The 14,698-nt window shown below is 34.6% G+C and overlaps 1 protein-coding gene across 15 annotated transcripts in view; it reads right to left on the reverse strand.

Moving 5' to 3' along the window:
* Positions 1-14,698, reverse strand: part of TRIP12 (thyroid hormone receptor interactor 12) — a 175,345-nt gene that overhangs the window by 80,571 nt on the left and 80,076 nt on the right. For all 15 annotated transcript variants that reach the window (XM_037849872.1, XM_037849868.1, XM_037849866.1 and 12 more), the window contains 2 exons: positions 5,814-5,919; positions 2,313-2,449 (listed from right to left, as the gene is read on the reverse strand). In XM_037849872.1, coding sequence (XP_037705800.1) covers positions 2,313-2,449; positions 5,814-5,919 — 243 coding nt within the window. The remainder of the gene's footprint in view (positions 1-2,312; positions 2,450-5,813; positions 5,920-14,698) is intronic.

Below are 14,698 nucleotides of genomic sequence, written 5' to 3' on the forward strand. Positions count from 1 at the left end.
CCAACAAAGTGGAAGGAAAAGGAAATAGCTGCGTTTTTTTTTTTTAAGCACACTATGAAAACCACACTTTTAAAGAAAACAAAAACAAAATAACCTCCCCTGTTAACGTAATGCCAAGGTAATGCTGGTTTCTAAAATTCATCTATTAGAGGGTCTACTGGTTTTACTTTTAAAAGTTCTGCAGGCCTATGACCTATGATTTTAAAGGTTTCTACTTTAAGTTACTTCCTAACCATACTTTCTTATTACTTATCATAATGAATAATGAGTATCTCAAATTGCACTGCCAGAGAAGACATTAACCAAGACACAAAACTTGTAAAGGCATAAAATCTCAAGAGTTGCTAAGGCTCTATTATACCAAGTTCCCAAACATCTGGGAGCCACAGAAACATTACAAGAAGGAGCAGGGATATTCTGATTTTTAATGAAGGTGGGGGCCTATTTTCACAGTAATGAGCCACTGAACCCAAGGAGAACTGCAAAGTCCTTTGTCAGCACTCTGACTGAAAGTGCTAAGCATTTGTTCACTGTAGTTCCCTTTATGTATGACCCAATATATCTTTTATCACCAGCTATAATGTATAAATTTGGAAAATACCTCTATCACACTGCATTTTAAAAAATGAATGACAATGAAATTCTTGAGTATTTATACAGGCAGGGCTAAGTCCAGTCTCATGAGCCTGATCACTTGAAGCTTTTATCCTCTTAGGTTAAGGATCCAGTGAACAAAGTTTTACACCCCACCCCTACATCCTGGCCACCAAAGACAACCATATGAATAAAACACACCTTCTAACTGTAGGGAAGGAGAATGGCACAGCTGTTATAAATGTGCACTGAATCCTAAGACGTGGATCTGAGAGTCACATCCTAACTGGTAACCTTGGGAAAGCTTAACTATTATGTCTCAGGATTTTTCATTTACACAATAGCAATAACAGCACTCACACCTCAACAGGCTATTCTGAATATTAAATGAGAAAATATGTAAAGTGCTTAATATTATTTCTGCAACAGTGTGCACTCTATCAAATGTTAGCTATTATAATGATTGTAATAAGTCTACTTTAACACACACATTCAGCAGCTCCCTTTGTCATACATTTTTGAACTGCCCCACTTCCTTACTCAGACATAAAATAAATCAGACATAAAATTAAAATATTTAATTTTAATAAAATTAAAAGAGTAGGAAGGATGTATAACACTTGGAAGGACAGGCCATGTGTTAGAAACAGCATCAACAGGCTACACAATGATTGCATTTTTCAAAAATCTACCATTTAACCCTTCACAAAAACAGACAGGAAAAAAGTACCCCTTTGAAAAAGCCTCCTCTCATCAAAAGAAATACTAAAGGTTCACTGTGTACCTCATCATATAAAACTGGGAAACAGGTGGTAAAAATGCTAAGCCAGACTGGATCAACTGAGACAACAGGGAAAAAACCTAGACAGTAGTGGGCAAACCAGAACCTTAATGGCAAACAAGGACATACTATCACCATAAACATTAAACAAAACTTAGCACATATTCTAATAATAAGCAACAGTACACAAAATTACTTTGTTCAAAAGCAAGAATATATATATCTACATCAAAACCTATCCATGTTTTTAATGACCGATTGTAATGCTTTATATCTGTTGTCAATTTTAGCAAGAAATGTCAGTGACAAACTCCATTTCCAAATCTGTTGGCCACAATTAACCACTGAGGTATCAGGCTTGTTTTGGTATTACTAACAGACACATATTTAAAGATGAAGGAGAAAAGCCTTAATTGCTGCTGTGCTAAGCTATCAAGAAGAGTAAACAGTAGCTCATAAAAAAATATAAATACTTAAATTCTTAAAGTTGCCTGGATTCAAACACATTATTTTTTAGAAACAACAAAATTCTAAATTACAATTTACATATTAATGAGCCCATTTTAAACCATACCCTTACATTTTTATTATGAATTTAAATGTTTTCAAAATATCAGTGAGCAACTATTATGTATACAAGTCAATATATAAGAAGCTTAGACAAAAAGGGACTTAATTCCCTCCTAAAAGCCCCTTGAACATAAATTTTGATTTGGACAAGAATTAATCAACAACAAACAAGTCCAACTAATCAAACTACCAACCTGTAAACTGAAGCACAAAACAAGCAAACAGAACAAAGTTTATTTTGATGGTAGCATCTAGTGTATTTCTATCCCCTCCTTTCTGTTATATTTGGCATATTTAAAGGTAATTTCTCTCTAAATAAATCTGTAAAAGAAAAAATGCACCTGAAGGCTAACAAGTACCCATCTACCTGCAGCTCCTTGAGGAGTTTCATCTGTACGTGCAGCTGAAGAATTGACGGAGTCCTGGTTGCTTTCAGGGTCTGCCATTTTCTCCTGTCGACGAGCTTCAGCTGCTCCTCTTTTGCCCAGGCCAGAGCCTCGCCGACTGCAACAGAAAAATGTCATCATAGGCAGCATTACCAGTGAACCAGGAGCAATGTATAGACAGCACAAAGCTCAAATTCATGGAACACAAAGCCAGTTTCTACTTTTTTAAACTAAAAATTGTTGCAGAAAATCACTATGCATAACAGCCAAGACTTTGTGTATTTAACATTCTTCCAAGTTACATCACATTGACAATTTAAGCTTTTGAGCTACTAGGAGCTGTTGTCATCCCTACAGACAGAAATGATTTTTAACTAAATGGAAAAGTGACTCTTCTTACAGAGAAAATTCAATTCATTTAAAATAGATCACCACTTTCAGGGTAAATGGTGGACCAATATATAAGGACTTTCAGATTGACACTTGACAATGGGGACAGGCAGGGGGGAGAGGAGAAGATGGGGGGAAAAAAAATCCCCATCACCTAAGTCCCAGATTACCTAAATAGCAAAAAATGATAATTATCCTAATAATGGACAACAGCTCTATCCTGTAAAATATAGAATTCAATATTTATAAATAAATAAATATGGATGATATTTAGGAAGACATTCATTTAGGATCAAGACAGAATAAGATACAGGAAAAAAGACTACTTGTTTCTCATGAAGCAAATTATATTTTATTGACAAATTTTTTCTATTTTAATAAGAGAGAAAATAGTGAGCAAATTAGAGGTAGAAACAAAAGACACCAGGCGCCCCCCCATCCCCAAATTATTCCAACTTGACAGTTTTTAAACAGTTAACGCCCCAAGCTCACTTAGGAAATGCAGAAAACATTACTACTAAACTAATTTCAGGAAAAGGAGGTCTTATTTTAAGAGTTAAAAAGAAATGGCTTAAACTAAAGTCAAACTACAACCAAATTATAGATGCTGACAACTAAAGACTTTTAAAGAATAAAGAAACATAATTGACATGTAAACGAGAACTCCGAATTACCTACAGTACTAGAAGAGTTTATTCTCTTAATTAGTGGAAAATCCTTCCTAAACAGGGATTTGTTTAGCCAATCTTCCCTTCATAGAGAAACAATTCATTCTAAACCCAATTTACCAAGCTACAAATTGGTGGGATTCAAATTAATCCATTCATATAACATTTAATTTGCATGAACCATGTGACAGACACTGTGTTAAACATTTTGGATACATAAAGTTGGTGCCCTCAAGAAGTGTTACTCTAAAGAGAGACAAAGACATTGGTAGTATGCTACCAAGGCACTAATTTACAGAGGAATTTCAACTAATTCAGGAATGATCTGAGATGAAGAGCATTTCAGGTAGGTGGCTAGATAGCTTGTGCACAGCATGACCATACACCATAACTTCACATCCCCTAATACAGGCATGATGAATAGAAGGAAAGAGGACTGCAGAGAAATGCAGGGAAAGATGATTATAACACTGATTACCATTTCACATACAATTTAAATTCATTTTCAACCATACTGACTTCACTTTATATTTCAGGCTATAAACTTAGATAAATTGGATTTAAAATTCAGTCCAAAAAAGGACAACAGCTCTAAAAAAGTAAAAAAATTTCTGAGATCCTCATAAAAAGTATTGCAAAGAAAGCTCAAAAGCAAACGGGTAAACCAATTCCAGACATTTACACAATCTGAAGAATTTGCGAATAAGTGGGAATGTAAGGATCACAGTGGCAAGGGTACTTTTCTTATGACTTGCAGGCAACAAATCATTTTATTTCCTTATGCCACTATGTGCCACCACCAAGAGCAGTCAGCAGATTACCTCAAAGAAACAAAGTGCTAAAATCTTTCTACTTACCTGAGTTAAGAGTTGGGAAAAGGCAAACTATGATTATTTCCCTATCCCGGGTTTTTGATACATTTAGTAGAGGAAACAAACTACATATAAAAGAGGGAGAAGTCACGTATGACTGTTGAATAATCAACAGCAGCAAAAGGGCACTTGATCCCTATGTCCTTGTTCTTATGAAATGTACATGGAAGTATTAAGTGATCAAGGAGAATAAATTATAGAATCTATTTTCAAATCTTTAGAAAATAGGCAGACAGATGGGTTGATAGAATGATAAGGCAAATGTAGCAAAATGTTACAAGTGGTAGATTCTTAGTGGGGGGTATAATGGAGTTCTCCGTGTGGGTTTTGTATTATGCTTGCAACTGTGCTGTAAATTTGAAACTATTTCAAAATAAAAAGGTTTAAAAAGGGGGGAAGGGGCATTTGACCTGATCAAGCCTAAAAATCTGAGAGGAAATTGTGATGAAAACTTTTAACTGAAAGCTAATGTGGTGGCTTGGAGTTATATATCTCAGAAAAATATGTTCTTAATATAATCTAATGCTGTGGGTGTGAACCCATTGCGAATAGGACCTTTTGATGAGATTACTCCAATTAAGGTGTGGCCTGACTGAATCAGGATAGGTCTCAATTCTACTACTGGAGGCCTTATAGAGAAGGCCACAGAGAGAGAAGCCATGGGAGAACCAAGAAGCTGGTAGTCAACGGAAACCGGAAGAGAAAGAAGATGCCGCCATGTGCACTGTCATGTGATGGAAAAGCCAAGGAATCCTGAAGATTGCTGGCCAGCCAGAAGATACCGACCCCGGGAGGAAGCAAGCCTTCTAGCCTCTGAAAACGAAAGCCAATAAATTCCTGTTGTTAAGCGAACCCACTGTACATATTTGTTTTAGTAGCCGAGAAACCAAAACAGTCAAGATTCTCAATCATTCAATAAAAGTGCATCAAATAATATACTATATCACATCAAAGACAGCTGACTCTGAAAATGAGTTCCAAAGAGCAACTGGGAGAAATGAGAACCGGAGACATAAAAGAATACACTTTTCCTTGAAGGGTAGGTATTATAAGACAAAATGAAAAGTAAGTGCCATTCTTTTTCCCTCATCTGTTAAACTTAACAACTAGAATCTAAACTTGTAGGAACTAATCAGGCAATATTACAGTCATTAAAACAATCATCCCTTTTGATACATTAAATCTCACTCCTGGAAAATCTAGCTGCCTTTAGAAAACTAACCCAAATCTCTGAGATTTATTTGGCAGACTACAACTGTGAAAACAACTTAAATGTTCAACTACTGGCAATGGCTCTGTGAAGACAATGTAGCAACTAAGGAAAAAGTAGAAGGTAAGGTGTTCAAAACAAAGTGTGGCATGATTAAACCTTAGTAAAAACATGTAAATAAAAATTGGGGAGGAATTCACAAACATAGTAATACTAGATAGAATCAATTTCTTTATTCACTAGTCAAGAAAAAATTATTTTGCTTTAATAATTAAAAAAAAAACTTCTAGGATTATAAATTTTGATGAACTCACTATAATCTGAGAAAACTTGAATTATTACCTGGTACTAGCACAGGAGCCCGTGGTCTTTTGACGTGTGCTCCGCCTCAAACTGGGGAGCTCAGCAGGTGGGGACTCACTGCGCTTCTTGGTAGATTTTCTTAAACCTACACATGGAAAATAGAAAAGTAAAATTTTTAAAAAGGTAGTTATGATGAATTAAAAATTACATTCTTCAGGCCATCAAGTTGTTTGAAAGTCAAACGAATCTTCCCATGGCCTCTATAGCAGTATGCTGGGTTTACTTCCATAGTTTACCTAGTCTTTTCAAAAACGGGAAAGTTGATATGGTACTTGGCACTCTAGTTAAGGATCAGTCTTCTCACTGGCCCAAAGTAAACGCTGATTCAAACTATCCCACACCATGACTCACAGTCCCTGTTCTCCCAAACCATTCCCTTAAAAAGTACCTACCACATCAACTACTCTGCTACTCTTTTCAACCAACTAAAATCAAGAGTTGGTACACACACACACCTCTACTATATATATTTCATTACTTCGCTAAACTTTATTTAGCACTTTATTCAAGTGTCCCATTTTACCTAATTTATGTAAGGCCCTTCAATTAGATTATGAGAGAACAAAATGCCTTCTTTTCTCTACCCTACTCATTACTAAGAAACAAATACTTGAACTGAAGGTTACTAGATAATCCAATTTACAGAATACTATATAATGGGGGGGGGGGACAGACACTCAAGAACACTTTACATGCTGTACGGGACTTTGTCCTCTGCCTAAATGAAGTTACAAGTCTCCAAATTCAATAATCCTATTTCCATCAGAACTAGACCATTATCTTAAACAGATTTTGACTTATTCAGAGGCCAATTATACAACAGCTATTCCTCAGGTCACTTGCTTTTTTTCCAGAAATTTAATTTTTTGTCTATTTCATTGCTTCAAGATAGGAAGAAAAGGAAATTCTTTACTCTTTTGATTTTGATAGAAACATCAGTAAAAGATCTGGAGTAAAAGGTGGTAAAAAGGAGAGAATAATACTCTAAACATCTTCTTGACCTTTTAGATACATTTAAAACTTCAGTCCATTCAACCTGAGATGGCATTTACACCATATATAATGAAAATGGCTAAACAAAAAGCAAGTTATTCAAGAATCTTTGAACACAAAACAGAAGCTTTAAGGACAAAATGTATATTCAGACAGACATCACCATTTAGAAATTTAAACCATACCTTTCAGGACTTTTTTTGTTACATTAATCTTTATTAAAATGCCTAGACACCTCAAACTGGCATAAAAGGATCAAAGAATGATACACTTTAAGTAAGGACAGAATATGGATTTAAGGGTTTCTTAAATTTCAATTTTACTTTTAGATTGATTTTCTACATAGCAAATTGCCAGAATTACTTGATATGATCACAAATCTATGCCCTGGCAGATACAATAAATTATTCTCTCTTAACCTTGATACCCAACCCCAGTAACCTGAGAGACTTGACAGGGCATGTGAACAGATCAAAAAACCTAGCCTGCTATGTTCAGGTAATTAGTGACACTGTTTCAATGTTAAAATTTTTTTTTCAGAGAATGTTCAACTATATTTGTCTTACTATCTGAATTGTGTGAAGAAATTAAAGCAGACTAAAATATGAACCATTCGGAAAGAAGAAATAACCACAACTGCATTCCTTTAAAACACTCCAAAGAACAAAGTACTTTCACTTATAATAAAGTACTTTCACTTATAATAAAGCACCCTAATATTATTATTGCTCATATTTCACTTATTATTTCATGTAATACTGACATATCTTTCTACATACCATGCTATATAATGGACAGGAGCTCAAATTATCACATTTATTTAGTAACATTCAAAATAAAGCACTAGACTTGAAAGTCTTGTGGGCTACTGCTAGTCAGTGATTTGAGGTGTTGGCATACTTTTTAACCAAATTTCTTTATCCTTTCACTGTTCATGCCCTGAAATAGGCTTTAGTGTTAAAACTTCTTTTTCAAACAACTTTATTCAAATACAACGTACATGAGATAAAATGTACTCATTTCAAGTGTATAGTCAAATGAGTTTTGACAAATGTATTCACCCATGTAAACACCACCACAATCAAGACATATATATAACATTCCCATCACTCCAAAAAGAGCCATTGTACCCCTTTTCAGTCAATGTCTTCCCCAGCACTTCATGCCCCTGGCAACTACTGATCCATTCTTGGTGATAAAACTCTCAGAGGACCACACTAAGCTACAGAAAAACAGGGCAAAGAAGAAGGAAAACAACAGAGTGAATACAAAAATATTTATACCTGATTTTATAATCACACCACAATTCAAAATGACTACTGGGGCTGATGTGTCATTAACTTCATTAACTCCAACTAGTCTGATAAACTAGGAGAGAAAACCCCAAACACTTTGTTTTCTGAAAGACAATTCCATGGTAAAGGAGCTAAGTATAATGTTCTCTACGGAAGAGGTACTGGTGTATTTGTAACATCACCTGAGGCCAGGATTGGAAACAATTAGCTTTTATTTATCTCTGCTCAAAACTGGAACTGGGTACCCCACATGTAGGAAACAGTAATGTCTCAAGTCAAACCCTGAAAGAACTATATAATTTCCTTTGATGAATAATTCTTCCAAAAGTCTGAAACACTTTCACAAGCTGAAGCAGTTTATAGAAAACCTTCCCCCAAATGGAGACAGCTTAACCTTCTTTTGAGCATTCAGCAAAGTGACTGCTAGAATATGCTAACATCAAAATTTTTGACTGGCTATTTGAAATTTTCAAAAGCACTTTCAGATACCTCCTGCAATTTTGGAGGTACAGTGTTATAGTAATTTTGATTTCTCAAAAACAAAAATATTAACTGACTTGCTTACAGATGCATAAACCAGTCAACTACACAATTCCTAAGCTTGTTTTGAAGAATAGCAGAACGTACTTCTAGCAAAGTGCTACAATTTTGCTTTACTGGATCATTTAGAAAAGTTTAAAACTCTCCAAACAAAAATTAAGAATTTTTGAAGAACAGAAATGTGTTTCCTTGCATAACACTGTCACGCAAGTAGTACATCAATAGAAGAGAGACCATGGTATATGTAAACCTACAACCTACTAAGAACCAGTTAAAACACTCACACACACACACATACACACACCTTTGCCAGGTCTCTAATGCAGCAAAACTGCATTTATCATTTATTTTTAATGAAATGTCTTTGAGAATGAACCAGAATATCAGTGGTCAGATTAATAATTAATTAATTCTTACCTAGAAAGCCTTTGTGTTAGGTATAAGAATGCATGTACTGGTTCCCCCAAGTATATTCATAGAAGCTTTATTCCTCCGGATAAAAGTGCAATTGGCAGTGAGTATTGCTCTTAAAATCCTAAGTGATTTCTTCTTTCATTATTATAGACATGTCTTTTTTGGCTTGTTTTTAAACATGTATTCCTAACCCAAATCTGGTTTGCACAAAGTCCAGGGCTTCGTCTTTTAAAAATGAGTCCTTTTGCAGAAGTGTGACTTTTTAAATGTGAAATAACTAAATCTCTTTATGAATCCAATGACAAACTTGGATTTTTTTAATATAACAATATTTTAAAAGATAAAAAAATAAATAGATTGAGAGCTGACAATGTCTTAGATATTTTACTTTCTGGCTCCTAACTTATACATGAAATAGTTAAAATGCTCTTAGGTACCTTCCAGTTAATGACTGATTTTTCTTTTCTATTTTAATTTAAAAGTATTTCTCATTATATGAGATAATTCCAATTTTGTCATTTTGCAAGAGAAATGACAATGGGTAATATCATCTGCATATTAACTAAAAGTTATCAAAAGATGAATGCTATCAATACTGAAAAGGTACAGTTTTAAATCTTAATTGTGTTAAATTATTTAAAAGGTGGCAAGAGACAACTGGACACGCTGTCATTGTGATGTTTTTTATTCTAATTTTTACATGATCTATCAGTTATAAGTATGCTAACCTTTTATATGGTATATACACATATCAGACCAAAACATACCCCCTACAACGGAAAGACAACCCCCAAATGATAAACAATTCTAGCAATGCAACAATTAAGTAAACTTTCCCAATTTCTTAAAGAGTTCTTCTATTATATAAGAAGTCAAAGCTAACATGGATATGAATGTACTCAGTAAAACTGTCTTGAAAAACAAGCGAGGTTAAGGGCTTGGGGTGAATGATCTAACGTTTTTATTTAGTGACTAGTTACTCCATTTAAATACATCAATGTTTTTATTCTGCAAGTTATATATTCATTTTAAACTGACATTAAAATATGACTGAATAGACACATGGACTGTCATTCACAACACACTCCCACTATATGAAGGTCTCGACCCACGCTGGCCTGTCTCCATTATTTCCAATCACTGCTGTGCCCTCCCTTCCGCCAGTGTTTCTTTCAAGGATAGGCATGACCTAAGGAAACTCAGGGACTTTCTTACAGGTTAATATGGAATACTGTGGGCTCTTTTTTTTTTTTGGCCTCATATTTCACAAGGCTTGGAACTGTTGGGGACCATCTTCATTTAAGTTACTTGAACCAGCCAAGCCTGAAGCGCTTGGCCTTACCACAGTTACGTGGCTGATTTCCTTTATCATTTCTTTTCATTAGAAATGCATCATATGCAATCAAAAACATCCTAACTATAGGCTATTACTGTATTAAAACTTTTAGTCTATAGCAGTTGACAACAAGCTGCAGCCTGTGGTCCAAATCAGGCTGGCAGACCATTTTAGTATATCCTTCAAACTAAGAATAGTTTTACATTTTTAAAGAGTCATAAAAAAAAGAACGTGTGACAGAGACTGTATGTGGTCAGTAAAGCCTAAAACATTGCATACACAGCCCTTTACAGAAGATGTTTTTCAACCTCTGTCTAAAACAAAGTGGACTATGAGGAGAAAAAGGAAAAAGACTGAGGACTCATCTGAATTCCAAAAAATGATACAAATTGAAAGAAAAAACTCACCAAAACAAAATAAAAACAAAACAAAACTCCTTTATGTATTTTACAAGGAAAAACAAGACCTACACTAAACAGTACCTTAGGAATAAGTTTCAGCACTACTTTTTCTACGATTTTAAGTATCTTGATTTTGTTTTCTAATTTTTGTCCTATTTCTGCAAAAACAGTAAATTTATCTCCATTTTCTAAATGGAGTAGACAAATCACTATGAATAAGATACAAAAGTCAAGACCTTAAATAAGGCTAGAAAATCACTATAATCCATTTAAATTTATAGCTATGAGAGGATGCCTAAAATTCATCTTTGAAACAGGAATCCTCAAATTATTTTGCTAAAAAGAGCTGACAAGTAATTACATTAGGTATCCATTTATTTACATGTCAGATTTATTTCAAAAATATTTTCAGAACCACTATTTCCTTCATACTTTGATACATAAAAAAGCACCAAAGAGTATGAATATTACTGCACAAGACTTTAATTTAGGAAAATGTAACAGTGCCATTTTGCTACAGAAAAAATAGTACTTAAGAAGGATAATTAATTAACAACAGGCATTATTTTCAGTAACGATCTTGATTTCCTCCAGCCAGAACAAACACACACTTTGACAACAGACAACAGGATCATAAAGACCTTGATGTAATTTAAATATTACTGTGTGCCCACTTTCAATTTGTACAGCTTTATTAACGGCTACTTTGTTAGAACAAATTCACAAAATGGAACATAAATACATCATATAAAAAGATCATAGATTTTTATTTTAATAATTACTCAGTAACAATAAAGGTCAGGTTTTGTTGGTGACAGTGAGCTAAATTTCAATGTGAATTTTCTAAACCAATATCTATTTCCTGTCCAATACACAGCTGTTTCACACACTGCGTTGGCAAAATGAATTACAAACACTAGAAACGTGCAAAGATATTTACTTTAACATTATTTATAATAATGAGAAACTGGAAAGGAGTTAAATGTCCAATAATCGGAAATGGTTAAATAAACAGTAGCACAGTAATAAAAATTACAGGAACACAGTGTTAGTTAATGAGGGTGGGAACAAATTGACACTTTTATACTGCTGGTGGGAACGTAAATTCAAGCATTTTCAGAGGCACTTTCAAAATAATATCAGTATTTAAAAGGAACATAACTAGTGAACTAACAAAAATATAGAGGTAAAATTAAAAAACCATGCTTAATCTTGAAAAAGAATGTTAATGCTCATTAATAGGGAATGGGCTAAATTAAGATATATCCATAGGCAACCATTAAAAAATGACCTAAGTTTTTTTTGAAGGGAAAATAGTCTAAGTGTTGAGGCGGATACAGCACTTTCGTTTCTTCACATCTAAAATATGAACACTACCTTGTTCTTTTGTGAAGAGGAAATTTAATGTATGTTCAGTGTCTAGAACAGAGCCTGGCACACAAGAGGCACTCTAAAATGAATGCTACTATCATAGATATCAAGATCCTACTTCGGAAAAATACACGCATACGCACAGAAGTCTCAGTCTTCTGTCTTTATCTGTGCATTCACTTCTGTCCCCTCGTGAAACTTCATTAAAAGAATTTGAGGCATAAATCCAGAGCATGGGAAAAATGGAAGAAATGGCAACACCACCAAAATTTTAGAGGTTGAAAAGGAGAAATACCAGTGCTAAATGCACTGGAAAACCAGAAAGCCTTAAAATAAAAAACTGAGATAATATCAATTAGATTTCACTACAGGATCCCAAAAAGGCTCAGGAATTGATGGTACCAGGCACCTCTGGAACCTAAGGACTGGTTTACAGGCTCTGTTTATCAAGCAGCCAGATCCCCTCTGCCACCTGCATAGCTGGGTAAATGTCCCTCTCCCATCTCAGGCAAAACACTGACCTTTATTCTTCAGAAAGTATAATATATAGGAATTCTTGATTAAAGTACACAGTTACAAACAGATGCAGCATACGAAAAATGGCAGTTGGTATGTAATCAAGTATAAACACTGGATGGCATACACCACCTCACCCCCCACCCCCTTCTTCCCAGGCTTCTTGTCCCAGTCTCTAGGAACTCTGGCAGTTAAAACTTCACTTCCAGGCAGAAGTTTGAAACTCTTCCCTGGGCAATTTTACCAGCTTAAGAAAAAAGATGTAAAAAAATAATGATATAGGCAATTTCCCAACTAAATAGCTCAACCAAATCACTAGACAGTGAATCTTAGTGAAACCTCATCTCTATGCTCAGAGCTTACAAATTAGATTTTTGGGCCCCCTACACTTGGGTATGGGGAGGCAAGCAAGAATTATGAGGAATCTGAAGAAAGCTCCTAAAACAAAAGACAAAGACCAAAACCAAACCAACCAACCAACCAAAACAACTATGTGGGAGAGAGACCATGCAAGGAAAACTATTAATGACCTCAAGAAAGAAATGCACCCATAAACCAAAGACAGGATTTTATTAAAAAAAAAAAAAAGGATGAGAACAAAATAACTTCTTGAACATTAAAAACAAGATAGAAAACATGAAAAAAACAAAACCAATACAAAGATTGGAAGATGAAGAAATCTACCAGAAAAGAGAAAAAGGAAAGCAAGAGCAAAAAGATAGGAAGTTCAAGACCATCTAAGAGGATCATCACTCAAAATAACAGGGGATACAGAAAGAGAAATGAAACACAACTGTACAAGGAATACAGTGGCGAACCATCGTGGTCTGCCCAGGACTGTCCTGGTTTTAGATACCAAAGTCCTGATTTTAAGGAAAACCCCTCAGGCCCAGGGAAACCAGGACTGTTAGCTTCCCTAACAAGGGATGAAAACAAACCCATGGCAATGGGCAATATTTCTAAAACATGGAGGTAGAAATAAGATCTGCAAGTTTCAAGAGAAACAGGTCATATAAAACAGAGGAGAAAAAAGAATGGTGCCAGTATTGGATACTTGCTGAAGGAAAGTAATTTCCAACCTAGAACTCAGTATTTAACCTATTTATCAAATACTACGAGGTGGTATGACATTTTCAGACATTCAAAATCTCAGAAACCAAGAGGAGACTTTTCCTTAAAACTAGCAAGTAGAAGATCTGTTCTATCAAAACGATACATTAAGTCAAGAAAGAAAACATAGGATATGGAAAAAGGGGACTGGATGGGGAAGAAAGCTGAAGAAAACCTTGAGGCCAAAAGCAGGATAAAGAACCATCCAGAGGCCTCATTTCTTCAAGAAAACAAAAATGACGGACTACCTGATGCGTGTGGGCATCCTGAGAAAAGATATTCAGTAGAGTATGTAGTTGAATAAAGTCACGGGTTCACAGAAAACTAAGGAAAAAACAATAAAATAATTATATTCAAGAAAAACAAAAATGAGTAAAAATACATTCCTACATGGCTCAGTTGTAAATAAAAACATAAACACTTAGTACTGATCATGATTAGAAAATGGAAAGATGTATGTTCATGCTAGGTGAAAGGGGTTGAGTTGGGTTAGAATGCAAAATACTCATCTTCTATAAGGAGAATGCAACTTTACTCAAATTGAAAAAGAAAAAAATCAACAATGAGACATATAAGCCCATAATTTAGAGACTCTGAAATAGGTATCAAAATAATCAGCTATGGGGAAGGGCAATGTAGCAGAAAGACCACTATTTTTAAGTAATAAATACCATAAAACTCTTGACTTTAAGCTGCATGCAGGCATATAAATAAGCTCTGATAAATATTAAAGAAGAAAAACCTGGCAGGATACGCATCAAAGAAACAAGGAGTCCTTGGTAATGGAATTTAAAGTGATTGGTATTTTTCTTCTTTATCTATTTTGGGCTTTTCTGGATTTTTCTTTTTTATAACATTTTACCATCAGCTTTCAAAACTATTACATTA

This window comes from Choloepus didactylus, chromosome 9, assembly GCF_015220235.1.
Source record: "Choloepus didactylus isolate mChoDid1 chromosome 9, mChoDid1.pri, whole genome shotgun sequence".
NCBI lineage: Eukaryota > Metazoa > Chordata > Mammalia > Pilosa > Megalonychidae > Choloepus > Choloepus didactylus.